We start from the raw sequence: 27821 nt of genomic DNA on the forward strand, positions 1-27821 counted from the left end.
ACTGGGAGCTCATTTCTACTGCACTAAGAGTTAAAAAAAATGCCATTTGAGTGCAATACCCTGAGAGTATCAGGAAAAAAGTGTGATGTGCTAGTTGCTTTGTCATTGTTTCCAGAGGGATCTAAACTGGCCCCCTTTGGTCCCTCAGACTGGCTGTCAGGAGACTCACGCGGCACTGTCTGTCTGGATCCCAGAGCCCGAGCCGGGAGCAGACCGTAGAGACATGGGCTGCAGAGGAGATGTGATGCATGGAGAAAGTTCAGGAGAAACATTTGCAATCCTGCTTTATCTGAAATGTTCTTGCTACACCAACTTGGCTTAACAACAGCACAGTTAAGAAAATAAGACTTTTCTAAAAAATACAATAAGATTAAACCAGTACAGTGAGTAAGATGTGGGTTCTTCCCCCTGGCCCAGTGCGCAGTTCCTGGTGTGTCAGTTCAGGTCTGGTATTTTAAGCAGTTGTTCCTGAGGATATCCTACACGCTGCCCATCTCAACAGTCTGGAACTATTTGCAGGTACCTGTAGAAAAACTGGAATTTCCTGGAAAGCACATTTCAGTTTTTTCTATTCAAATTGAAAAAGAACTACTCCAACAAATGACTGCTTACTTTTTCATGGAAAAGGTCAGTCTTTATTGCTTTCACGTCTGTACATAGCAATACAAGCTTAAACAACCTGCAAAGTATTATACCTTGTGTTAGATAATGAATCCATCTGACATATAAAATTCACTCTCTGATCTATTTCAAAACTCACAATTTAAATAAAATATCTTACTAGCACAGTTCTTGCCATAATCCTGCCCTGAACAGAACCTACTTGCAGTCACTCCTGCATGTTTTCCCCTGAGAGCGCTGTCTTTGAACTACTAGCTGGTAGAGTTTCAGTGTGTGATTGTAAAACTCGCTGAAGCAGTTATGGAGAGCGTGTCCATTCAGGTGACGTGGTATTTATTCAGAGTTTATCAAATCTGAGTAACGTCTTGATTTTCTGTTAAAATAGAACATAGCTTATATTATTTGTTCATACAGTCCATCCCAGAATTACCTGTGGAAGCCCAGTATGGTGCAAGAATCTCTGCAGTTGGTGCACACTCATGGAGAAAAGTCACAACTGACAAGGTCTGATGACAACTCTTCTTCTTGTCACCTTGTCCTTCTTTTCATCTCTACGTTTCAGAGTTTCTTTCATTACTTGTTCCATTAACCTGGTTATAATCCATTTCAGGTGTTTAATGAATCTGTTTAAAAGAAAACACATAAATACAGAGTAACCCTCTAGACTTAAAATGAACAGAGAAGTCATTGTGTACATTAGATACAGCACCAGGCCACTGACTTATTGAAAAAAAAAAAAATTCAAACCCTTTTGTGACTATGGATAGTAATTCTTTGAGAAGTAAAGGCCTGAACAACCTTTCAGGGAAATCAACATAACAGTTTCTGTTAACGTCAGAGCGCACTTGTCCTTGGCGTGATGTTAACGGGCATGAAGATGTAGTGTGAGGGCTTGAGAATAACCTGTCAGCCCCTGTCCCTCCGGTCAGTTAGTCAGGGTTGCTCTTAAGAAAATATAACCAGCCCTGACATACAGTGGGAACGCCTATTTTATGCCAGTTGTGATATCATTAGACCTACCTAGTAAAACTGATTTTTCAGCTGGCTACGTTTTCTTAACCAAATACTGTTCATTACACTGTTGTTATTTTTTGTGTAATTGTGTTAATGACGTATTGCCTATGTTTGATGTAACCTCTGATTTGGTCACTTTCTCTTTTTTTCCTGTAGAGTCACTTTGTTCAAAGCATTTTGGATCCACTGGTAAGCAGTTACGGAGTGAAATAACATGTTGGGTAATGTCTTGGTCTTACTGACAAGAATAAATTACTGTTATATTGCTTTATCCCAGGTTATCTGATTTGCCCTGACTGGATCCAAGTATCTGACAGCTGTTAAGAGGTGATTTTTTACTAGAGGTAAACACAAGGCCTGAGAAGCCTTCTTTAAGCAGAACCAGAGCTGTGGATTATGAAGGTGCTGGGCACTGGTGACGACATCCATTTGGTCTTGTGATTTTACAGGTGACAACATAGCGTAGAATGGTGCAGCTCTGAGAAGGGATGACTGTCTGGGGATGGATCTGTGTTGAAGAAGAGCTGAGGTACAGGATACCAGGAGCAGGTCCCCTGGCTGCTGGCAGCTCAGGAGATCCCCTGGCTATGTGGAGCAGTCTCTGGAAGGGCAGCTTGTCCCTCCGTTCCCTTTGTAGGTGTCACCAGCCCCCTGTGCGCTGGGGGAAGGCAGGGGACGCTGCACAGGGACGGTGTCATCCAGTTGTGTAACAGGGAGCTTGTGGTACGAAGCCGTACAGACCTGCTACAGATCTGCTGGGAGGATGGAGCGCTAGGAAAAGGCTCTCACTGGGCTGCAGGGTAAACCACCACCTCTCTCCTGCACTTGCTGTGCTTGGAGCGGAGGCTCTGCAGATCTTGTGTTGGGTGTCTGGCACGAGGGGTGCTGAGGCAGAAGGGCTGCCAGCACTTCAGGTGCAGGAGACGTAGCAGAAGCTACGAAGAGCTTGAATGATGAATGAAATGCAATGGCCCCATGTTCTGCACGAGCATGGACAGACTGAGTGATATGGTTTCCTGAAAGCGAACAGGGTGACAGAGTGTTGGGGAAAGGTTCTTCTGTGGAGTGAAAGCAGATTAAAATATTGGAAGCAAAGAATAAAGCTTGGTAGGAAAGAAGTCAGTAGCAGGGTATGCCAGGGACCAGTTTTTATTCAACATCACCATTAGTGATGCAGAGAAGAGAGTGAACAGAGAAATCATCAAGACTGCAGGAAATAAGCTCTGTCAGGTATTCGGATGCTGAACTGATAGCAAGAGACTCCAGACAGACCTTGTGGGCAAAAGGTGGTGGGCTTGGAAAATATTGGCTAAAGAGCTGGGCAGTAACGTGCTCTCTAACATCTCTTATTCTACCAAGGAAGATTCCAGAAAAGTACGACGAGAACAGCCGGCAGATTTAGGTCAGGGCCCTGCGCTGTCCAGAGAGCATCCCCTGCCCTGCCAGAGGCACAATGCAGGGCTGGGCGGTCGCGCTCTGACTCATCCTGGCATTTCCTTGTGTGCCCCTTACTGTAGATGCTGGAGCAGAAACAAGGATTTTTGTGTCCAGTGAGGTGTTGCTGTTGAATGTCTATCAGCTACAGTACCCTGCTAACCGTCAAACATGCAAAATCCTGTTTCTTAAACCAAGAACAAGAAAAGTGGAAGCAGCAGCTCCAACACATTCCTCATTTGGAGTTTATCTGATCGCTTTCCAAGTTGAACTAAAAGCTCTGATCCACAGCAGATAGTTCAGAGATTGTTAGTATTCTGCGTCGTAGATCATATTCTAGGCTGACTTAAAAATAGCACAGCAAAATGTCTTAGGCCTGCAAAGCAAAGCATAAAGCTGTCAAATGGAAGTTTCAAATATTGCTGCAGGGCTGCTAGTCCAAGACTGTAATTTGTGGTGGCAGATGTTAAATGGGGTATGAATGATACAATTGACCAGGAGATTCAGTCTTGCCTTTCTATTCAGCTGATTTAAAAGTCCATCCTTCAAATTTCATGGGAACCTAATTTTTAACAGAAAATTTCAAAAATTTTTTAAAACAATGGGAAATGAAAATGTAGCAACTATTTTTAGAATCTCAGAACTATAGTCTTCTAATAGCCTAAAAGATACTTGTAAGCATTTAACAGTATGGCTATTATAGCGTAACTAGCATTAGAAGAAGAAACTCAGTCATGGTATTTTTATTAATTCTGTCTGTGAAGTTATTGTTCTTCACAATTTGGGCCGGATCAAAGGGAACACGGTGACTGTTTCGCATCCTGACTTTGCTTTCAGGTTCCTGGCCAAGTGTTTCAGATCTCAGGGCCCGTTTGGGCCCTACTCTGAGCAAGCCTCAGGTCTTTTCGTCTGGCCCTTCACAGAGTTTATAGCCTTAGGTCCATTAACTGAGGTAGAGCTTTACCCAAGAACAGATCAGTCAGTGCACATCATAGTTTTTCATTATACTGCTATTTTCCATATGTCTGCTATTAGTTATTACCCTTTTTATCACATATATTAGAAATATATTTGTGTTCTTAAAAAGCATCATTCAAATTACTCCGCTATTTTTTTTTACCATTGTGGCCGAAGTACTAAAACTCAACTGGGAAAAAGAAAGACAGTTTGACAGTTGCCCTGAAGACATCGAAAGATCGAGCCACTTCTCTGTACTATTTAATTCTTTGGGATAGTTGTACTCCATATAAAATAGAATTATTACAAGGGAACAAATGCAAAGGGCTGGACTGACCAAGTATACAAACTAAATGTCTCTAAACAAATTATTATTTTCTTTTATTTTAGGCTTGCCACTTGCTGGCTGAACTGTAGTGTCACTCTCTCCCTTCTCAGAGGAAACACATCTGAAGAATTAAATTAGATTCATTTCCTAATTCCTTTGACAGCTTAAAACATAACTGGCTATTGCCACCTGTTAAAGTAAGTTGATTAGAGTAAGCTTCGTTTTGTAGGGAAGAGCCACAGAGGGTTTTTTTTTTAATTTATTCTTTAAAATCACTTGTGGCTGGGGCTTTTAAATGACACACATGAAATATTCAGGCCTGAAGTACTTCTATCCTAAATTAGTTGTCTCTTAATTTTCTATGCCTCATTGTAATTTGTGTCATTAACAGGAGCTTTTGGAAAACTTTTTTAAAATCCGCATCCTCCCTTGCATTATATAAATGAATGCATTTGGTAGAAAATCACTCAGGACTGTCCATGGCTGTTGTTAATGAGTCTAAATGGCCAGTTCATCAGTTAACCACAATTTTGTTTTCCTTCCATCTAGCACAGAATCCCCTTTAAGAACAGCTGAAGCGCAATAGCAGAGCTACCAGGTGAGTCTGAGCACTCAACTTCTATGAATTTTAATAACACCTAAGAATTCACAACAGAGTTGCAAAAATTGTTACTGTAACTTGCATAAAATACCCGGCTGCTCTGTATCATGGAGTCAACAAGCCACCTTGTTTTTAATGTGGAGATTTCTACAAATAAGGGAAGAACACAGAGAAAAATGGCAGGTAAAATAAGTGACAGATTGTAGCGTTCATTATTTTTAAGATTCAAAGTCTGAAAAGGAAGAAGTCAGGTGGATTCTGATGCGTTTATGTGTATCCTGACACCACTAGTGATGACACCTTTCTGACCTGTTCCCTTTTGGGGCACCTCTGGTTTAGAGAGCTGGAGCAGAGGCCCAAGTAAGCCAGGCTCACAGAAACCAGCAGCGGCAGGCATAGGACGGAGCCACCCGCTGCCTTCCCTCTGCCCGGCCCATCCTGCACCCACAGACACCGAGCCTGCTTTTCAGATTGGCGCTGTATCGATGAGCTCGTGAGTAAAGCTCTGTCTTTTGAGTCAGGATTTAGATGCCAGCGTTCAGCAGAAGTGCTGAGTCACAAGTTTTGAGTGCTGGATTCTGCTCACTGAAGGCATTCGTTAGAATTCACCTTGATGAAGACATAATGCTTGTACTCTAAGATTAAATCCAGTATTTCCTGTTTGGTTTTCATTATTGATTACTTTTGCTCATTTTCTTTCTGATTAGAGTACTTAGTGATGAGTCACATCTGATTTTAACACAGCATAAGGAGAACAGTCATACTGCTTTATTCCAGTGGACTTCAAATATAATAAAGAACCTGGCACACTCAAGCTAAAGCAGTAGATAACGTAAGTTCAATTCTGCTCAGTTTACACAGATAGATTTCTCCATTTGAATAGGATAGGAAGGTTCTTTGAGCTGCTTAGTTGTCTGCCTTCAACCTCTGCCACCAATTATGCTCAGGAACTTGGACATAATTTTGCTCCTACTGAGTTTAGTCAAGTGAGGGTTTTGCTCCAAGAGAGAACAGAGCTATTCTGATCCACCAGCTCTTTTCTTTTTATATCTAAATTAGCCTTTCTATATTCTGCAGAATCGCCTCTTGGGATTTCCCCCCTTTGTTTCCCTGTCACGCATGCCACTCACCTCCTGGGCACAAGGCATTGCTTGCTAAAGGCAATTAGCACACTGCAAGGCTTCAGCTGAGGTTAATCATAGCGTTTTAGTTGTTCTCAGTAATCACCGGTGAGTCATATGAGGAACACTCCTCTTATATTTAATGCAAAGAGTGTGCCGATGTATTTTTCATCTCTGCTGGTAAAACTGAGACCTGTTCTTCCTGCGGCGTCTTGTGAACTCTCATCGCTTCTGGGTGTGACCGAACAGGCGGGTGGGCAGCTGTCCTAGGGGGCACACACTTCTGCTCCAAAAAGTGGAAAATAGCTCCAAACTGGGGCCCTCCTCTGCCTGCCCTGCTAGGGAACTGGTGAGGAGGAACAGCACAGAACGGGGAAGAAACCTGTAACCAGGATATTAACACAAATTCCTGTTCACGGTGACATGCTGAGTCCTTGCCTGGTAGCAAAATACTTACGGAAATTGTGGCCTGGTTGCTGTGTATATAAATATAATAAAATATATAAATAGATGAAGCACAGTAATAGCATATTTTTTGCTCTATAATAACTGATCTAACTTCACGGATTTGTGATTTGATTCTCAGTGGAAACCACCGTCTAACATGACAACTTCCAAATTAAAGGATTAAGGCTGGAGCTGGCACCTGTGCAGAGCTCCACATAGACTGAGACTTCTGAGCTTTGGGAAGACCTCCGCATTTCTACATATGGAGGTGACACGGTTTGCAGAGCTGCTTATCCTATTAATATGAAGGAAAATTTTAAAAAGCCCATTTATCTACACTGAACAGAACTGCGTTCAGACTCTCCTCTCTGTCAAACTATGTGTTCATGCAGTAGGAAAAATCCACTGAGGAAAATTATGTCTGTTCTCCTTAGATCTTCTTGACAACTAGATGCAACTCATCATGACAAATCCTAGTTGGCAAAAAAAGTGATTAAAAATAAAATTTTTAATCCCTGTAATAGATGGTGTTGGAGTAATATGATTTGTGGTTTGAGGAAAGATATTTTGGCAGAGAAAATGTCTAGGGCTTTTCACACAAAAGATTTTGCGTAATTTCCATTAGTCTTTATGAAATTCTTTCCTAGAATACAGATCATGTGTGTTATTTGCCCCACTGAAAAGGGAGGGGAGATGACAGCCAGAAAAGTAGCCAACAGTGTTTTGTGGGGAGTTTAGTTCTACTCCAGACCTTCTATTCTAGCAGAATTGATTCTAATCCAGCTGCTTGGGACAGACCACCAAAGGTTGGCATGTGCACTTTCATTTGCAGTAGCTATATGCAGTGGGATTTCTTCAGCAGCAACAAAGATCTGCCCCCCCTACTTGTTATGCTCCCATCTGCCTTTGACCAACCTTTGTTCAACTGCTTTTGTGTGATCAATGTCACTCCAGCACCAAAAACTTCCATTTTTTCCTTCTGAACTATTGACCAAATTTGGCTACTATTGCTTTACATGGAACCTGAACAGAAATATTTAGGAGATAGTTTTAATCTGTATGAAGGACAGCTTTTAAAAATCTACATGAAGGAAAGGTTTGTGGGGTTTTTCCTTTTGTTTTTTGTTTGGTTGGGGTTTTTTTAAAATTAGAATACTGATCAAAACAGCTTGATGTTAAATGGCATTTGTATAGTATGTTCATCAAAGTTATGTTTGTAACCTTACAACAGAATTCCTATTTCCATAATTCCAAATAGAAAATGAAAAGGTATCCTGAACTGGTTTTCAAATTTACAGACAATATTTTGCTAAAAATTCTACTGGCAGATTTGGTAACACATTTTAATTTAAACTGTGAATGTTTTCATTAACATATATTTGGCACAGAAAGCCCTAGCTAGAAATAGTGATTTTCTTCCCGACTGCATTTCAATGTTTTAAAATGCTAAAATCCCTACAACATTTCTAGAGTTTTAGTATCACTCAGCTACAATGATAAATTAAGCAAACTCTCATGCTACAATTAACAGGAGAACGGTGAGCTGGGTAGTTTTCTTATTATCCAAGACAGAGGTTTTAAAGGGCATCTGATTAATTTCTGGCTCGAGTATGGTCTCTGATTTTTAACAAACATTAGCCTGGGTGTTCGTTTAGACTCAGAGCTGCTTTCAAGACCGGATTAGCAAAGTTGTTGACCAGCTGTAAACATAACACCCAGCACAGCAGCTGCAGTGGCTCAGCACTGCGAAAATTAGTCCTCAGGGACAGACGTGCTCGCTGCGCAGCAGAGGACACGGAGCGGGGCTCCGCCGGGCGCTGCGCGGCGGGAGGAGCGGCGGGGGCGGCCGGGCAGCGCTCCGGGCAGCGCTCCGGGCAGCGCTCCGGGCAGCGCTCCGGGCAGCGCTCCGGGCAGCGCTCCGCTCCGCCCCGCCGGCCCCGGCAGCCCGGCCCGCACAGCTCCGTGCTGGCAGCTGCCGTGGTGTCTGTGTGTCTGTGTCCCCGCTGTCCCGGGGGGTCCGGCCCCAGCCCGCCCGCGGCCGCTGCCCCAGCCGAGCCCCAGGGCATGACTTACTGCGTGTCCGCGGCCCTGAGCGGCGGGTCCGGGCTGCACCGGGAGAAGGGGGGGGCATTTGGACGAGAAGATGCTGCGCAGGAGCCGGGACGCAGCGAGGGCACCCGGGGCGGTCCCCGAGCTACGGCCGTGCCGGGACATCGGCCCCAGCCCCGCGGCTTCGGAGCGCCCCGGGGCGTCACTCCAAGTACCCATCAAAGACATCCAGCTCGCTGTCCGTCTCGTAGAGCACTGAGCCGGGGTCGGAGAGCACCCCCAGATCCACCAGAGCCTGGTCCATATCCTCCGGCAAGAAGACGATGCCTACATTGAGCACGATGTACTCCATCAGGAAGGCATAGTACAGGATCAGCACGTTGACAAAGAACAAGCCCACGTAAAACATATAGGGCAGCACCAGCAGCGCATGGAAGGCCCAGGACTCCAGCGAATCCAGACGTGCAGACACCGCGGCGGGCATGCAGCCGTGCGGGGCTGCGGCGGCAGCGGGCACCGACCTGCCCGGGGGGGCGGGCGGCAGCGGCGGGCGCCGGCGCGGAGCCGGGAGCGGGGCGCGCAAGACCGCACTCCGCAGCCCCAGCGGCAGCAAAGGGCAAAGCCGCGGAGCCGGATCCGCACCCCGGGAAGAGCCGAGCCCCGCGGGGGCGGAACAGCCGCAGAGCGGCCGGCTCGGTCCCCTCCTTCCCCGGAGGAAGCGGCGTCCCGGCCGGCGGGCGGGCTTCAGCGGCGCTGCCGCAGCCCCGCCGCTGGCAGGAGGCTCCTCAGGGGCATTTCCAGCCCGGCTGCTGCAGTCCCGCCGCGGCTCCCCTCCTCCCGCCCGCAAACTTCCCGCAAAGAGCCCGCAGGCGCGTTGTCGCGGTCGGCGCGGAGCACCTGCCGCCGTCACCGAGCCCGCCAGCCCCGGCCTGCGCGGCAGGTCCCCCCCGCTCCCCCGGCCTGCCCGCTCCGCCGCTGCCCCCGCCGCACGCCGCGGCTGTTTACCGGCGCCGCGGGCCCTCGCAGCGCCGCCCGCCCCGGGCGCTGCTGGTTGGCCGGGAGCGGCCGTGACGGGCGCCGGCGCCTCCGCCGCGTTCAGCGGCAGCCGCGTCCCGCTCCGCCGGCCCGGGGGCCGCCCCCGGCGGGCTGCAGGGGCCGGGGGGTGTCTTGTGCCCGGCCCGAGCCGCCCCGGGGCTGCTTTTGCCCGTTTCTGGGCCCCGGGGGGTTGTTCTCCGATCCCCCGTTGTTAACACGGCCCCCCGGAGCAGCCGTGCGGGCCCGGAACCCTTCTGACCTCGGTAGAGGCATTTCTGTACTGACCAAAGTTTCATCTATGTCAAAACACGATCAAAGGCATTATTTTAAACTTTTTTTTTTTTTTTTTTTACGCTGGTTGACAAACTCTTCGGCTTTTATTTAGATCTAGTTTATTTATCCGGTTAAAGCAAAAGAACCCGCCAGTCTAACCCCAGGTCAAGACGGTCATTAATGGTCGTGTTCTGTTTATTCTGCTTTAATTTAGTTTTAAAGCCGGTTCGAAACTGCGCGGTCCCAACCGATCCCCCAGAACCGCTTGGTCTTGAGTTACAGGTGAACAAGGAGTGTAAAGGGGGCAAATTTTGTCTCAAATTACGATGCATTTGGGAAGTTATCTGCACAGCTAGGGTTTTTTGTTGTTTAAGCTAAATTTAGTCTTTCCTAGTCTTTTAACTTGACAGTCTCCTCATGACCTGACAAGATCTAACCCAGAACTGCCGAAGCGAGAGAAGGAATCGAATAAAACCGGAGCCGGGTCCCCCCACCGCCGCTCAGACGCGGCTCCGGGAAGGGCCGCGCACCTCCCGCCCGGTGACACCCGGTTCGCTCTGCGACAAACGGCCCCGGAGCGGGGCGCTTCCACTTTTCTGGGGAAAATCCTGACAGGAAAGGAGAAAACGCCGGGCCCCGCGGGGGGTCTCCAGGCGGGGCCGGCCCGTGACGGTGCGAGGCAGCGGCCCCCCCCAGCCCGCGGTTCGCGGCCCCGCCGCGGTGCCTGCTGGGACTCGCAGGCCGGGGCGGGCACCGGCCCTCGCTTCCCAGCGTGCCCCGCGCGCGCGTGCGTGCGCCTGTGTGCGCCGGTGGCCGCTGCCGGGGCCGCGTCCCGGGGTCCGCCCGCCCGCCCGGGCGCCGCTCGCCCCTTCGCCCGCCCTTCTCCGCGGGGCGATGAAGCCCTAGAGCCCCCGCGGGCCGTAACAGCCGTTCGCCGCCAGCATGTTCGGCCGCTCCCGCAGCTGGGTGGGCGGCGGGCACGGGAAGGCCGCTCGCAGCATCCACTCCTTGGACCACCTCAAGTGAGCGCGGGGCCGAGCGCGGGCCGGGGCGGCTGTGAGGGGAGGGAGACGGGCTGGGGGTGCGGGGAGGACGCGGAGGGTACGGGGCGGCCGGGCTCCCACTGCGGGGCTGCTCGGGGCAGCGCTGCCCCTCGGGGGGGCTGCGGAGCGGGGCCGGGGGAGGGCGGCAGGAGGCGGCTGGGCCCGCCGCGCTCCCCGCGCCCGCTCGCTCTCTCTCCTCGCCGGTGCGTTTTGGCGCAGCTCCCCAGGCCGGAGCTCCCGGAGCGGTTCAGCAGCGGGAAGGAGGCTCCGTGGCCCGGGCGTCGGTGTCTTTCTCACAGAAATCTGCCTTTTTGCCCCAAAACACCTTCAGGGCAGGCGCGGTTCCGTGATGCCATGTCACACTCATGGCTGCGATACACGTTTGTTTGTTTTTTTTTTTTTTAATAATGCCGCAGACTCATTCAGTAGAATGTAAGAGGTGCTAAATACAACAAATACCGTATTCGTCTTGAGGGAAAACTTTGTTTCCTGGCAGTGGATAGGACGGGGAAGTGAGGAGCCTGGTCCCAGCCTGTAAATAAGACAGCTGTAAATAATATAGACTTTTTCAGGTGTGTGTGTGACCTGGGCAGTCAGCAGTGATTCATGACGGTGGTTTTGCTGGTCTGGGGATGTGCCCCGGTTAGGGGCTTTAACAGATGACGCACAAGTAAAGCTGATGAGCTTGAAAATTATAACGCAAGTCTCCGGAGCCTGATATCCCGGCCTTGCTGCTGACTGCAGTAGGTGGAATAGTTTTTTCCAGCTCTGCCGCTGGGAGGATGGCAAGGGACAAAATGATTTTAAATTTTCTGTTCCATTTCGAGAGTTTTCCAGTTGTGAGAAAAATCAGCTCCACTGTTATAGCTTATCTTTCTACTGAACTAGAAAAGGAGGTCATTAACAGAAGAAGTATTTTCTGAATGAAATCACAGTGAACATATAGCTCATTGAGAAATAAATGACTGGTAGTTTTCGACAATGAGTCAAATTACAAAGAGGACATGAAAGGTGCCTGACAGTAATGAGCAGGGTGCACTTGGACAGGATTTGGATCTTGCAGTTACTTTATCAAGATTATTTATAGAACCTGATGCTTGCCTCTAAACTGGAAGAATGTTCAAAACCAGCAAGACTAAGTGAAATGCACCACTTTTTACCAAATACAGGGAAATCAAGTCCGTAAATACAAAACTGGTGATGCAGTAGCACTGCAGAAAGTACTTTTGAAACCATGGTAGGCCAGACTAGTAAGTCAACATGATCTGGCATTGCAGGAAAAAGGGGAAAAGCTGCACTCAGATATAAACATAGAGATGTTCTATTTAACATACAAAGAATAGTCATTGTGTACTACTCAGCGCTAGTGGAGCCCTGGATCTATCTGGTTTCAATATTACACTTGAAGATAGAGTAAGAATGCTGATGCATGATAAAATTTGAAGAAATTTAGTTTAAGTTTAGAAAAAAAACAGGCTGGTGAGAGGGAGACTTCAGGATGTTCGAGTCTTTCGGGCAAGAAAAGTGTGATCATATGTTCTCTCGGGGTGACAGAGAGTAGAAAAAGTGATACCCCCTTTGATTTGCAGCAAAGGGAATTAAACTGTAAGTGTTGTGGCTTGTACTTGACTTCTTGTCTGGGAGTTGAAGTATATAGTTCTCTACTAAAATAGTAGCTTTGGTTTGTTTGCTTTTTTGCATGTGATTTCTTTAATTATGAAATCTAAAATGATAGTATGTAAGGGGCATTCAAGATCTTTGATGTGTTTAGACTATGTATATTTTAATTGTTTGTTTAGCTAGGCTCTACCAATTTCAGTTGCCAGCTAAATGTTGACAGCAAAGCTAGCTACCTATTGCTAAAGTGAAATCTAGGGCTTTTCTGAAGTGGGTAAAGTAACAGAAGGAAAAAGGGCAAAGAACCTTGGGTTTGGGGGTCATGAAAGAAAGTCAGTCTTGATAAACTCACCGTCTTGTGAGCTGTGTGTTTTCGTCCGTTCAACTCACCAAGAATGTGTGTTGTGTCTGGTGTGAATGAGATGAGTAGAACGCACCCACTTTGCTATTACAGGTTAGCTTAGCCTGTGACATGGTGTATTATGCTTTTACAAGACTGAAATTGGCCTGGGCTATCCTTATGGGAATATTTTAATTTTTTAACATGCATAATGTAGAGTTTAGTCTAAATTGTAAACAATATACTGATTTAGTAAAACTGAGAGTTACTGCTTTTTGCCCATAAATGTTGGATCTGGAACTTCCTTTCCCATCAGCTTTAATTTGTTCAAGGCTTGCTTTTGAAATTTTACTATTCAGCCTTTCTACAGGTGCTGTAGAATGGATCAGCTAAAGGAAGATTGTGAGGCTGTTTGTATTAAGGGTTTCGATACAGTCTCTTGGTCTAGTGAAAACAGTTACAATTCAACCCAGCTTTCTAATATCTTGCTGAATTGCGATCTGGAGGGGCTATGAAAAAGTACTATGCACTGCCTGAGTGCCTCTGACTATTTTTTTCCAGAGAACTTGATATTTTTGTGCCCTTTGTTTAGTAATTGAGGGAATGTCAGTAAACAGAGCCTAAATACTCTGGAAACAGGAACAATGTTAGTGATTGCTTGGGAAAATTATCTGAAATGAACTGTTTAGCTTTATGTGAGATTGTGTCCATCCAGCAATTGAAGATGAGACCTTTTTTCCCCTCCCTTTATGTAGTCCTGTGTTTATTACATGCTTCCAGTTCTAAAAGCAAATACATCAACCCCGTTTTAGGCAGCAGTCTGTCTTGCTACACAGACCTGAAGTTAGTGCTTTCTCCTGTAGGCTGGGGTTTCTCCCAGTTCTTTGCAGCTGCTGACAGGGACAGTCACTGCACTCGGCTTCTGCAGCCCCTCACTTTGGGAGCTGTGACCTGTGGTTAAGGTACCAAAAAGTGTTTCGTATTGCACGGTTGAGGATAGTCTGACATCAGCAGATGCGTGGTCAGATCTCCCTGGGAGCATAACTCTATCTTCTTTCCCCACCTATCTGCAGATTTTGACTTTGCATTGGAATAGATGTAGAGGATTTATGTCATTTTCCCCAGTATTTAAGTGGTGATATCTTAACCATTTCTGAAGAGCTCATCTATTATCTCTCGTGTTCCTGCTAAAGTGAAAGGCTTTGGAACTTAAGCTTAGTATCTTTGTTACTAGATTAAAATTTCTTCCTATTTTTCTAAAAGGTATTTTATGTAGCCCTGTTGTTACCTTCATTTCCCATTGTTGCTTCTACGCTTGGTATTTTAATTGCATACTGATTGCACAAAAGGTTTTATACTATTAAAGTCGGGTACTGTACGTTTCTCATGACGTGGTCAGATGCAGTGTCCGTAAACATGGATGGTTGAAGACTTGTGTCACAGCCGGTTCATTTCCTGAGGTACTGTCCGTGCTATACGTCAGATTTCCTCTATGAGAACAATATGTAATTACATAGTTACAGGCAGTGTGAAGAAGCAAGCATGTTATGGTTATGTCTGGGGTTTTTAAATTCAAGTGCTTGACTTTCTAAGCTCGTATCAATTTTAGTGTATTTTTGTAAGTAATAAGTAAGAAAGTCATTAATATACACTTTCTATATTCATGAGTTGTTATGTTATCCCTTTGAGCCTGGGTTTCTTGTCTTGTCAAGATGGTGGCAAAATTTCCCACTGATTTTGATGGTATCAGGTGCTTTGACATTTCCAGCATGTTGAGCTTTTGTTAAAAAAATCTCCTCTTTGTGGGTTTAGCATTTTGGAGCACCAACTTGACCCCTTTGTAATCAGTATTTAAAGATAGGCTTCAAGGATTTATGTAAATAAAAAAATACTGGGTTTGTGTGATACTTTATATTTTCATAATATGGTATGTTGTCTGTCTGGTAAGAGGAGCAAGTATGTGTGCGCTTTCTCATTTATTCTCAAGTGAGTAGATAAAGGAATAGCTCGGAAGTGAAGCCCAGGTTTTCTCTAAGTACATCAGCATGTTAGCAGATCAATGAACTTTGCAATAATGTTGATATTAAGTAAATTAATTTGAAGTTAATGTGGTTTTGACTATTAAATGTTTCTTTTTGCATCTGTAATGCTCTGTGTTCCATAGACTCCTGAGGTGAGGTAATAGCATGTAATTCTTCCTACTGCTTCCCAATCCCAGAGTTCTGCTGTTGAAGTAAACTTTATTCCCAAGTTTGCATAGTGTAACTTATTAGTGAGAAATAGATGTCCACAGATGCAATAATTTATATATTACTTCAAATAAATAGGCTAAAATATGTGAAGTAGTGTAGTATTAATTACTCTCTTTAAACTCTCCCTCTCTCAGGAAAAATCCCTTACTATACAGATTGCTGCGGAATGCACTGCTCTGATTTAATTGCCTTCTGTCTTCAGCTGTTCACTGTTCCATTAACCGATGCACGCTCAGAGCAGTGACTTAGTTTTTGCTGTGTCTTTTGTTTCGGTGACCTGATAATTCATGTAGTGGCAGAAAGGGAAGTTTTTGCAGGACTTGTATGCTCTTTTAGAAGGCCCCTGGAATTCTCATAGGTGGTGAGACTTAAACTCTCTTATCTTCACTGTGGGTCATCACGCTGTCAGTCTCCATGGGAGGAACCTTGAGCTGTGATCCTCAGATTAGCTGAAGAGGATTTGCAGGTGCTCTTTGACTTGCTTCTCAGTGCCTTCTGTTTGGTACGGCATGTGACCAGGCAGTTTTGGTTGTAGGGGACAGCTATGAATCAATTTTTCACAGAATCACAGACTGGTTGGGGTTGGAAGTGACCTCTGGAGATCATCTAGTCCAGCCCACCTGCTAAAGCAGGTTCACCAGAGCAGATCACACAGGGATGCATCCAAAACTTTTCCTAGAATGGTGCCAATCTGAACAGTTTCTGTTCTGGATTTGAAAAATGAGTATTGATTTATGAGAGGAGGAAACCAGCATGAAGAGGGAGCAGAAATTTTTTATTGAAGAGAAAGAGTGTGAAAAGTCAGTCTTCTTCCCCCTCCTGCCATCTCTTACCTTTTTCTTCCTCTTTCTTTTGCTGTCTGGTAGGTTAACCTTAATATGATGTAGGCGTTGTCACATTGCTGATGAGGGAGGGAAGGGAGCATGCTGTATATAAATCTTATTAACACTGTGAACTTGCAAGAGTTGTTTACCTCTTGGTGTCCTTGTGCAGCACTCAACACAGTAAAATAGTTATTTGATGATTAATCAATATCAAGATCAGGAAGCACACAGCATTTTACCATAACAGCATAATAAACTCATCTGAAATAGCTTCTACTCCTGCGTGGCTTATGAGGATGGACCTTGTCTTGCAATAAGTCCTGTGAAGCTCTGGCCAACTGAGTGGCAGCTTGGTGGTTGAAGAAGATTCTACAAAGCAAAGTTTGCAAATTTTAAGTAAACTGCAAATATGGTCAAACTTCTTAAAATTGAATTCAGGCATGAAAAAGGTTCTGAAACTAATATCTTGATTTGTCTTTGTATGTCTGATAAATAGTTGGACCAACCTGATAATGTGTGTTCAGTTAAATGGCATTTTACTCTCCAGCTGCATGTTTGCCCTGTGCAGTGATCGCTTTCTTAGTGTAGATAAAATTGATGGGATTAGTGGTTTTTGAAATGTGATTTCAAGTCTGGTTTTGACATAAACTTTTGAAAATTGCTTTAAATGAGAAACCCCCAAATTTTGTTTTAGAAATCCACAGTGTTTCCTGGAGCCCTACAGTAGCTTCGCAAGTTGGTATTTTTGCATAATAGCTGCTTGAAATCTTTGGGTCTGTTGCTTAAAAATTGGCTTCTTGAACTTCTAAACCCCGGCATTGTGTTAGTGAGATTCCTAAAATTTCAACATGAATTGCTGAATGAACTTTAATGGAATCCAAAACAATAATCATAGGCTGCCTCAGAGTCAGGACGCGCAGGCTGCTTTCCACAAAATATATCCCAGGAATTTTGATTAACTCCACTTTTCATGGGAAGGTTGATAATATGGACAATCTGTTTTCATTCCCAAACACTTGTGAGTATATTGCCCAGATAATCCTGAGTGCTTGGGTGTTGCTCCTGGTTTTCAGTAGATTGCAGTATAGTAATATAGGATCTGTGTTTAGTAATCTAAACTCTTGCAGTTTTAAAATGATGTGAAATTTTTCTGATTATATCTTTTATTAATTAGTTTCATAATTCTGCAGCTCTCTTGCATCCATCCTTTTTCTTTATTACTATATCAACAAAAAAAAACCAGGGAGAAAAGCAGTGGTGATTCTTGGTTTGTTGTTTTTATTAGAATTTGTCGCCTCAGCCTTTTTTTTTTTTTTTTTCTTCTTTAGGATAAGGAGAACTAATCTTTAATCTTTGATGTAACATCTTACTTTGGGGAAAAAAAGATGAATTAATCGATTTTGAGAGTCCTGATCATTGCCCATCAGACTGATGTGAGTCTGTAGGGGTCTCTGCAGCCAGAAGGGATCCAACTTTTCTGGTTGGGTCTGCGTGCGCCCCTGCCCAGATGAACCTTCCCTGTCTCAGCTGCTGTGTTTGTACCTGCTGCTTCTGGTTCTCCCTTTTTTTGCCCATCACTACTCTGACTTCACCGTACTCCCAAAGACGTTAACTGGGTGGCCATAAGAAACACCATGGGCACTGGTCATGTAATTTTTAGCCCTGTGTTAACAGATGCGTAAGCATTCATAACTCACCTGGCTAGTTATGGATTTGTCACATTTGTCACGTAGTCTGTTTAACAACTATTTTCCTCTCTGCATAAATATTAAAAGCAAATTTTGGGATTTAAAATTGTACAATGATTAGATGTAGTGAGTGTGTGTTTGTGTCTGCATTAAGTGACAGTGACGAAAGACAAACCTGGTGCATGTGAAAGTGGCAGGAGCGCCTACTACTTGTGATTGTATTTTCTTTTTAGGTACATGTATCATGTTTTGACCAAAAATACAACAGTAACAGATCACAACCGCAACCTGCTGGTAGAGACTATTCGTTCTATAACAGAGATCCTTATATGGGGGGATCAGAATGACAGCTCCGTATTTGAGTAAGTACTTTGAAGCAATTTTCACTCTGGTTTTGTTTTTGAAGAATGATTAGAGTTGCATAGAGATGTAGTTCAAAAGGTTAGCTCTTCTAAGACTGTATTTTAGCAATGTAGGTGGAAAGCTCTGTCCTGTAGTAGACTAGTAAGCAGGATCATATTCTTATACAAAGAAACAAAGAATTTGCTTCTGTTAACAGGAAAGTGCTCCAAGTCCAGAGCCCCTTTCATGTACCACTTTTGTTTGGCTCTCAAATCTTTGATATAAGTACAAAATCTAACCTATTTAGGGCCCAAATTTACTAAGTACATCTGTTAATATCATATGACTTTAATTTGTTCATTTTATATAAGATACTACAAAGAGATATCTTATTCTAGCTATGATATTTAGAGTTTTTGTTCAGATGTTATTTTAATCCTCGTAAAATAGTGTGATAGACGAAGGAACTTCAAAACAAATATTGAGAAATTGAATATACTAAAAATAAAATAAAAAACTCCCTGATTTGTTGATGTCCCTTTTCTGCATAATTTGAATGTTTAAGCATCCTTGTTAGTATTTAAGGCTTTTGGAAAATAATCTTCTGTTATACAGATAAAACTTTGCAAAATAATTCTTCATAAATGTGGAACACACTGTTTGTCAAACTTGCCTAGAATTGTCCCTGATCCTAGTAAAATTATGTTCCTGTTAAATACAGCAAGTGACTTAATGACACCTGTATTTTATTTCAGCTTTTTCTTGGAGAAGAATATGTTTGTTTTCTTCTTGAACATCTTGCGTCAGAAGTCTGGCCGTTACGTGTGTGTACAACTTCTGCAGACTCTGAACATCCTTTTTGAGAACATCAGCCATGAAACATCACTGTGTAAGGATACACTTTTAAACTGTTTAGCATTAAGTGATGAAGATTTGATTGAATTCCCTTTCATTTAGCAAAATTTAGTCCTCGTGCCCCTTCACAAAAGAACTAGATGAATACCTAACAATATTTTAAATTGAATGCTACTGAAAATACAGTGTAATTTGACTCCAAAATACCTTTTTATATAAATTTTCAGTAGTACAAAAGTAGTCGTTTGGTACTACTGAAACATTTATTTACTGTGTTTCAAGGAGTCCTTTAAGTCAGCAAATTAGTTGTGGTCTGAAATGTTTGCTTTGCTGCTGGAGATGACTGGTGTAGAATTTGTACTGGAACCGTTCTGGCATCATTGGGACTGGCATTCAGCCAATTACATTTACTTCAAGGTTTTTAGAAATGTATAAAGAGGATAGAGAATTAATAGTTAAAGTACTCCACAACTACAATGAAGAGAAAGTAATATACAAGCATTTCAGAGTTTATGACTTTGGGAGAAAAATAGTTGTTTGAAGTGTTATTAGCTGCAAAGCCTACAGAAATTGAGGGAGGTGAAGTACATTCTCAGTTATCTTGTTCTTGGGAGCAAAGACCTTTGTAGGGAACAATTTCCTTTTATTACCACTTGAAGCAGTCACTGGAGGAGTTTGGCTAAAATTTGGGATCTTCAAGCATCAGGTAGTTTGTTGCTAGCTGGTACTTTCTGTACAGCTAGTTAGCATAATGGTCTCTTTCTTTCTGTTAACCTGTGTAATGTCTCTTATTTTTCAGACTACCTGCTCTCTAATAACTATGTAAATTCTATTATTGTCCACAAATTTGATTTTTCTGATGAAGAGATTATGGCATATTATATATCATTTTTGAAAACTCTTTCCCTGAAACTCAATAACCACACTGTACATTTCTTTTATAATGAGGTGAGTGAAAAAAGTTGCAGTATAATGGTAGGAGGACTTTAATTAGAAATTGATAGCAATTTGGCACATATTCTATTTAGTCTTTTGTCTCAGCATGTCCTGCATTTATTTGTATAAAGGTAATATCAGTGATTGAAAATTCATTTGTGGGGATCTCTGCAAAAGCATGATAAAGAAGGTCTTTGTCGTCATACGACTATAATAAAATAAATATCTGAAAGTTTGTGTTATAACGGACTGTTTCAGTAGTTCTGAAGTCTGTTTCCGTGAGAATTCATCTTGTTTATGCCTTGTTTTCTTGTGCTTTTATAAACAAGAACTTTTCTGTTACACCACTTGGTTTTAAGAAGCTTAGTCAAAGTCCAGGGAGCCTGAGTAATCAAAGGCCGAAGTTGAAATGGATTTTTCCATTCCACTTTTTGCCAGAAGAGGGCATTAAAGCACCGAATATGTGCAGCGTTAACATGAAAAGCTCTGACGCTTAAAGCGTTTATTTTAATGCAGAGCTACATATGCAGCTGCCTGTGCATTGTAAAATCGTTTTGATTACTTAAGGTAAAAATATCAAAGTAATACATGGAAAGTATTGTTCATAGTGAATCCAAATAAATATTCTGTACATGTTTTAGTTAATTCATAAACGCTTTCTTTCCTCTTGTTACAGCACACTAATGACTTTGCTTTGTACACTGAAGCTATTAAATTTTTTAACCACCCAGAAAGCATGGTCAGGATTGCTGTTAGGACTATAACTTTAAATGTCTACAAAGGTATGCTTTTTATATATTTTAAAATGCATGTGTACAAAATGCTTGTTTCGTTGTAGTTTAATTTTCAGTTATTTGCATCCAAGGGTTTTCTGTCCGTTTAATGAGATTGAAAAGCTTAGCATGTTGACTTCAGATACACATTTTGGATTTTTATGAAACAGGACCCTAAACCTATAGTATCTACTTATATATAGTATTGTTTCCTCAGAGATGAAACTGGTTAAAAAAAAAAAAAAGAGTATCAAGCATACACAAGGAACTTTAGCTTCCCTTCAACAGAGATCAGAATGTGACTGCATTTTAACAAACAACCCAAAACCCCCACCAACTCCAAAACCAAAATGCTTTAAGAAGATCAAGTATTTTTTTACTTAACAACTTGAGCTTTATAATGTATGAAGCAGTAACCTTGCTGACCATGTCACTTCCTTTTGGATTTGAAGTGCAATAGAATGTGACTGTGGAACTCCTGGGTCCTGTGGTCACCCCAGTCTAAAGAAGAGCTTGTCCGTTCCCAGAGGTGCGCAGTGAAGGCCGGGAGGCTGCAGTTGCAAATTCCTGTGCTGGACATTCTAGCAGGACCTAAAGAAAGAAACACAAAACTTCACTGTGAGAACAGTTAGGGGCTGCAACAGGCTTTCCAGAGCAACTGGGGAATCTGTGCAGTTTGAGCTCTTCAATACTCAGCAAGGCCCTTGGCAACCTGGTTGAACTTTGAGGTTAATGCTGCTTTGAGAATGGGTTTGAACTAGACAACATCCAAAAGTCACCTCCCCCTACATTTTTCTTGGGTCTGTAAAATCTGTAATAGACCGAAAATATTACTGTGATCTCTGTAGAAAAAATGATGTGTATTCAGAACTTCTCCCTCTGAGATGACCGTACTCTAAGGTAGCGTGTATTATGGAATATGTTCATGCAGGGCTGCTTATTCTTTAATCCATTTTAAATTACATTTTGAATTTACACAACTTCCTATCGGTTAAGTAGTGATTTGATGATGGTCTTCATCACGGAAGAATGTAAGATCATTTTTAGCACAATGAACAGTTGGCTTTGCAAATAACTGGTTGGCCTGCATAGCAGGTTCTTTAAAGTGTTGATTGCAAGGGACACATCTGTCTTTTGTATGTTGAGAAATGGGCACTTGTTTTCTACTTCAGGGAGCTGTAAACCCAGGTATGAGCTCACAAAACCAGCAAAGTGTAGGCTTCATATCCTGTTTGTTGTATATTTATGTAACTAAGTATTTTTATGGTAAAAAAAAAAAGTTCTTATCTAGAGTTTTCATTGAATGTTGTAGTGATATGGAGGATAGGGTTGGAAAAACACAGCTCAGATGTTCAGGTTATGTAGCTTTCTATCTATTTGCATATGTGCTGATCTAACACCTACCCTGTATCTTTTAGTTTAGATGCTTTGTGCTTTAGCTTCTTAAACCCTTTTAGAGGATGTCACTATCCCAGTTCCTAATCCTGTTAACTGTTGTCTGTTTCTTTTGCCCTTCCTTCACTGCTGATTCCTGTGTTCCCTAATGCAGTGTCATGTAAGTCTAACTAGCTTGACTTTCAGCATTACTGCTTTATTCTTATGCTTTTTTCTCTTCTTATTAATAAAGAATGCGCTAAAAAACCTTTCTGAATTCCACTAGATTTGTTTCTCTTCAGACCTATATAAATATATCAATATCAGGCTCATTCAAGCCAGTTAAGAATTTATATGATGCTTTTGTAGATGTCCATTTCATGCGTAAGATCATGTCAGGTATATACTCATATGAAAAGCCAGCATGTAATTGAAATTCAGAAGATAGTTTGTGTTTCTTAAAAATTAATTGAAAAAAACTGGCAACTGATTTCTCTTTTTAATAATTTCTCTTCAGTGGACAACCAACCTATGCTGCATTACATTAGAGATAAAACTGCTGTCCCTTATTTCTCCAACCTGGTTTGGTTTATCGGAAGCCACGTGATAGAACTGGATAACTGTGTGCAGACTGATGAAGAGTAAGCATTTACAAATGCTGGGTATTGAATGGAAATGCTTTTCTCGGATGTTGATACTCTCCTTACTTTGTCATAGTGGTCCAGTTAAGTTAGTTTCTGAATACGTTCCCTTGTAGACAGTTCAAGCTTTTCATTCTTGCAAAGTTTTTCAGTGTTTCTTTGAAGTAGCAGCGGTTAGTGCTGTGTGCCCTGGCTGTGCTAATATCCGTACAAATAAATTAGTGTAATTGGAAAGGTGAACTTTACTTAATATGTGACGTGTCAGACCTGAATTTCCTGTGTGATGTTCCACTATCAACTATAGAAATATTTTGTTGATTCAGGTTATTCTTGGTTTGCCTTCCCACCCCACCTTAGAATGCGTGGCTGTTCCTTGCTTTCTTGAAGTGAAGAGGTAGATGTTAAATACAACATAGATTTCTTTTATTTTTTTGAAACAAATCTTACTATGTTTTATGGTTGGCTTGTGAAAAGACTCCGGCAGTGGAAAGTAAAGTTTTGTAAAAACGTTGTTTCTGAAATCTTGGGGGAAAACTTGATATATAAAGCACATGTAATCCTGAATGCTGTTTGCATTAGTTGACTTTACTGAAAACATCATCTTTAGGCAGTCAATCTGCGCAAGGTGATCTGTGGAAGGAATGCACTTGAATTCTTTCCTTAAGTTTATTAGACTGATGATTATATCTGAGACTTTCTTCCTGCTCTTTTTCAGGCACAGAAATAGGGGCAAGCTGAGTGACCTGGTAGCAGAACATCTCGATCATTTACATTACCTTAATGATATCCTTATCATTAATTGTGAATTTTTAAATGATGTGCTGACAGACCACCTACTTAATAGACTCTTTCTTCCGCTGTACGTGTATTCATTAGTAAATCAAGATAAGGTAAGCTGATAGCTGCACACAGTGAATTTTTAAAGGTATTATTACTTTCAGTATGCGCAATGATCTGTTCAGCAGGTGTATTCTGTAGTTGGGTTAATGCTGTCGATATTTGTGTTTGTGTGTTTTACATGAAACAGTTGAAATGAGGTGACTGTAGGGCAGATACCTTGAGCCTGAATTAAAGGGCAGAACAGATGAAATTTTACTCACCGAACAAATACTGGTTTGGACGACTTGGTTGTTAAATGTTAACAATAGTCGAGACAAGAAGAGGTGTAAATTTGGAACAGGGTTTAAATCGACGCTGGGAGATGTGCGATTTCCTTTTCTGATACGGTAACTTGTCTCCTGCCGAAAGCAGATTATAATACCTTTTCCCACTATGTGCGCAAATCTTCCACGGTGTAAAAATCCACTCCAGGTAGAAAATATAAATTTTTGGGTTTGATACTTGATTCTTCTATTTGCAGATAAGCTGTGTTTGAATGTGATGTAGTTGAATTTATTTTTAAAGCATAGCCTTTAAATTTAATGGAAAGCTAATTTTTAATGAAATAGAAACTGTTCTTTTAAAACCTGTGCAGATTCCTGTATTCACCTGTCTTTTTAAAAAAAAAAAAAAAAAAATTACTTAACCGTGTAGTGTTTTGGTTTGGTTTTTTTTCCCCCCTCCATTCTCAGTTTTCTGTAGTGGTGTTTGTTCTTAAGATACACGACGCTTTATGAATTTCAGCATAGTTTCATTAACCAGAGGGCAGGTTTGTCGCAAGTTAATGAATTCAGTGTATTGTGTGTGCTCTGAGGATTGAAGAACAATCTCCTTTTTCACTTGCTATTGATAAGGCCACTGAAATAAGGTGAAGCAGACTTCCTGACTTCTATTTTCATTTCAGCTATTCTAACTCTTTCCATTCATGCATGTACAAAAATATGCTTATTCTCCTGGTTTTGGGCAGATGTGTCTTATCATGAGGTCAGATATATCTGTGATTGTAAAATTGGGCTGTTCTTACTTCTTGAGATAAATGATGAATTTATTTGGTGATGGTTTTTTAAAGTATCACTAATTTATTTTTAGAAACATTTTCCTTACTACTGGTATATAAATTTAGCACTGTTGTGCTCAAGTTATACTTTAAATATTTTTGTCCAATGTGATTTACTTTAAAGAAATGTCTGTCAAGAACGTGTTTTTATTATGTGGGTAATATTTCATTGTTTCTGAACATCTAATTTTTAGAGCAGACTTCAATGAATGTTAACTGAGAAGTACTTTTGGAAGGAATAGTAGCACAGTGAAAACCAACATATTTCTCAGATACCCATCTGTTAAATTTAAATTACTGAAGTGACTATGAAAGACAGTAATCAACAGTGATTTTTTTAAGCATGTAGAGTAAGGGATACGCTTATTCAGAGAGCCTCATTTCAAATAGTTTACAAGAAGTGGATGTTAAAAAGTGTGATGATTTCTGAACATTTTGTAGCAGATTGTGGAACAATAGAATATTAAAAGTTCTGTTTTGAACAAAATATTGAAGTGTAAATGTTTGTATGAATAAATCAGCATTTTTCATAACATTTTTCCGTAGAGTGGAGAGCGTCCAAAAATAAGTCTCCAAGTTTCTCTCTATCTTCTTTCTCAAGTAAGTATTTAAATATTTTGTTTTATTTCAGAACATGTTTTGCATGTTTATGACCTATAAGTTACTGTATTTTCGTCTATTTTGGCAAAGTCATTAAAGACAATTTGGCAAACGAAGTTTTAAACCTATGAATTAAAAAAAAAAGGGGGCAGCGAGATCACTTGTCTTTTTATGGACAGACCAAATAGCTTCTTACTTGAGGTAACAGCGTTCTTCTGAGGATCCCACAGGACAGGGTATCCTTTAGAGCATTCAGTGATTATAGTTTACATACACCATCTGACAAACGGTGTATGATAGAGCCGTGCAACATGCTAGGACAGAATTTAGCAAAATTGCAGGTGAAATTTAAATAGATGCTGTATTGCACTTTGAATCTATCTAAGCTATGGGAGATTCCAGGTTTGACTTTTTTCCTCTTTGAAAAATAGAGGGAGCAATGATCTCATGGGTTCTTTTTGATTGCTTTTTAAAGAAAAAAACAACCAACCAACCATAGTTCATCATCACATGCTAATAATCACCTCACTTTCAAACGTCTCAAATGGGTCTGACTTTAATCAGGAAACGTGTGGAGGTCAAGTTTAGCTAAATATCGTCAAAGCAATAATTAGGTTTATTGATTTGGAGATTTTTCAGCTAGAACCACTGTTTAGGGATCCAGCTTTGCTATTCCTGTGAAGAGAATGGATAGAAGCTGACATGAGGCTCTTGTGGCTGGACCTGAGCCCATGCTGTCCAGAAGGCAATTGTTTGCTGGCCCAACCGTGCATGCCTTGCCTCAAAATAGTGGTTGGTGTAAACAAAGAATGCTGTTAAAGCCCCGAAGCAGTTCTGGATAAGTGCTTTAGCATTATAGGCAGCATGGCCCTTATTCCTGTGTTAATGTAGCTGCTTTGTGGCTAGACCGTAATTCATTGCGATTTCATAGCCAGGAAAGCTGCTTCTGATCCAGTTCAGCTTATTGCACGACATTGGCTCATGAATCACTGCAAAGTAATTGTGTGCACAGCACGGAATGTGCTGGAGTCCCACCAGTCGCTGCATACAGGGAAGTCGGTGGATGCTGTACCATGATCAGTTTCTGTGGTTTCTGAAAAAAAACAATTTTCTGGAGTAGTTTTAATTTGGGTTCCTTGCTAGAATATCACACAATTTTCATCGAAAAGCTGATGAGGAGAGAGAATTTACACTTCTTATAAGGAAGGAAGAGTATGAAAAACTATTAAAATTGGGTAACTTAAAATGTAGAGAAAGGTCAAATACCTGTAGAGAGGGTTATGGTCCCTTGTGTTTTGAAGCAGATTTTACAAACTCTCACTGTTGCCAATTGTACTTCACTGTATATATAAACTTAAGATACCAGTTTAACAAGGTCAAATAAGTATATTCAGTGACTAAAACTGTGAAACTGTATGTGTTCTGTGATACGTATCTGATATTTCTTTCTACCTTTCCTTTAATAGGTTTTTCTAATTATACATTACGCCCCTTTGGTGAACTCATTGGCTGAGGTTATACTTAATGGTGACCTCTCAGTGTTTTCTTCTAAAGTTGAGCAAGATGTACAGAAAAACTCGGTAAGTGGCCAACTAATCTTTAGTATCTTTTTTTAGAGGCAAAGAAAATATTTGAAAAAAATCAGGTATCTGGAAACTGGTAAGCCAAGGCCGTTGTTTAGGAGAGAAAAGCAGCAAGAGGAGATTTCAGCTTTTCTTGTTGGATGTGATAGCAGAAGAATGCTCTGTGCTCTCTTGTGGGTTTCACAGTCTGTGAAATGCTTGCATGATACTTTCTAAAGGCCTCTTTGAGGATGGTAATAAGAAGGGGATGTGACCTTACTTTGGTTAAGAGACATCTGACTGTAGTTCTGTCTAAAGACTGAGCATGTCCCCTAACATCTGACTGGTTAAAACATTTAGTTACTGACTGAATGTTTAATTTATAACAAGCAGTAGATGGGTTCTTGTCCATGTTTTTTCCCAGCAGTGCCTGTAGCTCTGAGAGTTTCAAGGGAGAGATACTTCAGCTCTTTCATGGTACAAGTCAGATTTTTCCAAATTTCTTCCCACTGTGCAGTGGAAAGTGTATGGGCTGATCTTAGCCAGCACCTTTTGGGTTCTCCTATTTTGTACTGTTGACCTTGATGTTTAGAATCTAATCTTCTTTAGAAAAAACTACAGAGGGTTAGTAGAGCTGGCTGAATGCTTTAAGATCAAGCAGTGTCTTACTTGTGTGAGCAAATGTCTGACACTCTGCTAGCTGGGGACTGAATGTCGCGTGTGTTGCGTGTGCCGAAACAGCTTTGTTACTAGGAAATTTGTGGTGAGGGGGTGGGGCACCAGTTGTTGCAGAAGTGAGTTTCTCTTTTCCTGTCATAGTTGCTGTACAGAGTTGCAAAACATCTGTAGCATGTTTGTGTGCTTGCACTAATGTTATTAGGAGCTTCCTAGAAACTTCACCTATTCCCTTACATTTGTAATACTATTTTGGTTGCTGCCTTCTTACTGGTCTTGAAGATGTGTCTTAATGACACGTAAACTGGGAGTTCTGTCATACCTGAACAGGTAGTAAATAGGAGGGGTATTGGCTTTGTAGGATAGACACTTAGCAGAACTACTAGAGGTGAAGCTTTGTTACGGGGAGTGCAGAGGGATGCCACTTTTGGTGGATGAGGAAAGAAGTTCCGTGGGAGAAACTTTGATTTCTAGTGAATTCAA

At 42.0% G+C, this 27821-nt stretch overlaps 2 protein-coding genes across 4 annotated transcripts in view; one reads left to right on the top strand and one right to left on the bottom strand.

Moving 5' to 3' along the window:
* Window positions 1-608: 608 nt before the first annotated feature.
* DEXI (Dexi homolog) lies at window positions 609-9519 on the bottom strand. The gene is made up of 2 exons (XM_065644998.1): window positions 8597-9519; window positions 609-1244 (listed from the first exon to the last, which is right to left on the bottom strand). Exon 1 carries the CDS (start codon window positions 9054-9056, stop codon window positions 8775-8777), a length of 282 nt encoding a protein of 93 aa, XP_065501070.1. The 5' UTR covers window positions 9057-9519; the 3' UTR covers window positions 609-1244; window positions 8597-8774.
* A 1176-nt stretch (window positions 9520-10695) lies between these two features.
* CLEC16A (C-type lectin domain containing 16A) overlaps window positions 10696-27821 on the top strand; it is a 77049-nt gene continuing 59923 nt past the window's right edge. For all 3 annotated transcript variants that reach the window (XM_065644662.1, XM_065644660.1, XM_065644661.1), the window contains exons 1-9: window positions 10696-10902; window positions 17878-18006; window positions 18742-18875; window positions 19641-19789; window positions 20454-20559; window positions 22442-22565; window positions 23281-23455; window positions 25048-25101; window positions 26568-26681. In XM_065644662.1, the coding sequence (XP_065500734.1) occupies window positions 10823-10902; window positions 17878-18006; window positions 18742-18875; window positions 19641-19789; window positions 20454-20559; window positions 22442-22565; window positions 23281-23455; window positions 25048-25101; window positions 26568-26681 (1065 nt within the window). In that variant the 5' untranslated portion in view covers window positions 10696-10822. The remainder of the gene's footprint in view (window positions 10903-17877; window positions 18007-18741; window positions 18876-19640; window positions 19790-20453; window positions 20560-22441; window positions 22566-23280; window positions 23456-25047; window positions 25102-26567; window positions 26682-27821) is intronic.

Source organism: Caloenas nicobarica, chromosome 14, assembly GCF_036013445.1.
Source record: "Caloenas nicobarica isolate bCalNic1 chromosome 14, bCalNic1.hap1, whole genome shotgun sequence".
NCBI lineage: Eukaryota > Metazoa > Chordata > Aves > Columbiformes > Columbidae > Caloenas > Caloenas nicobarica.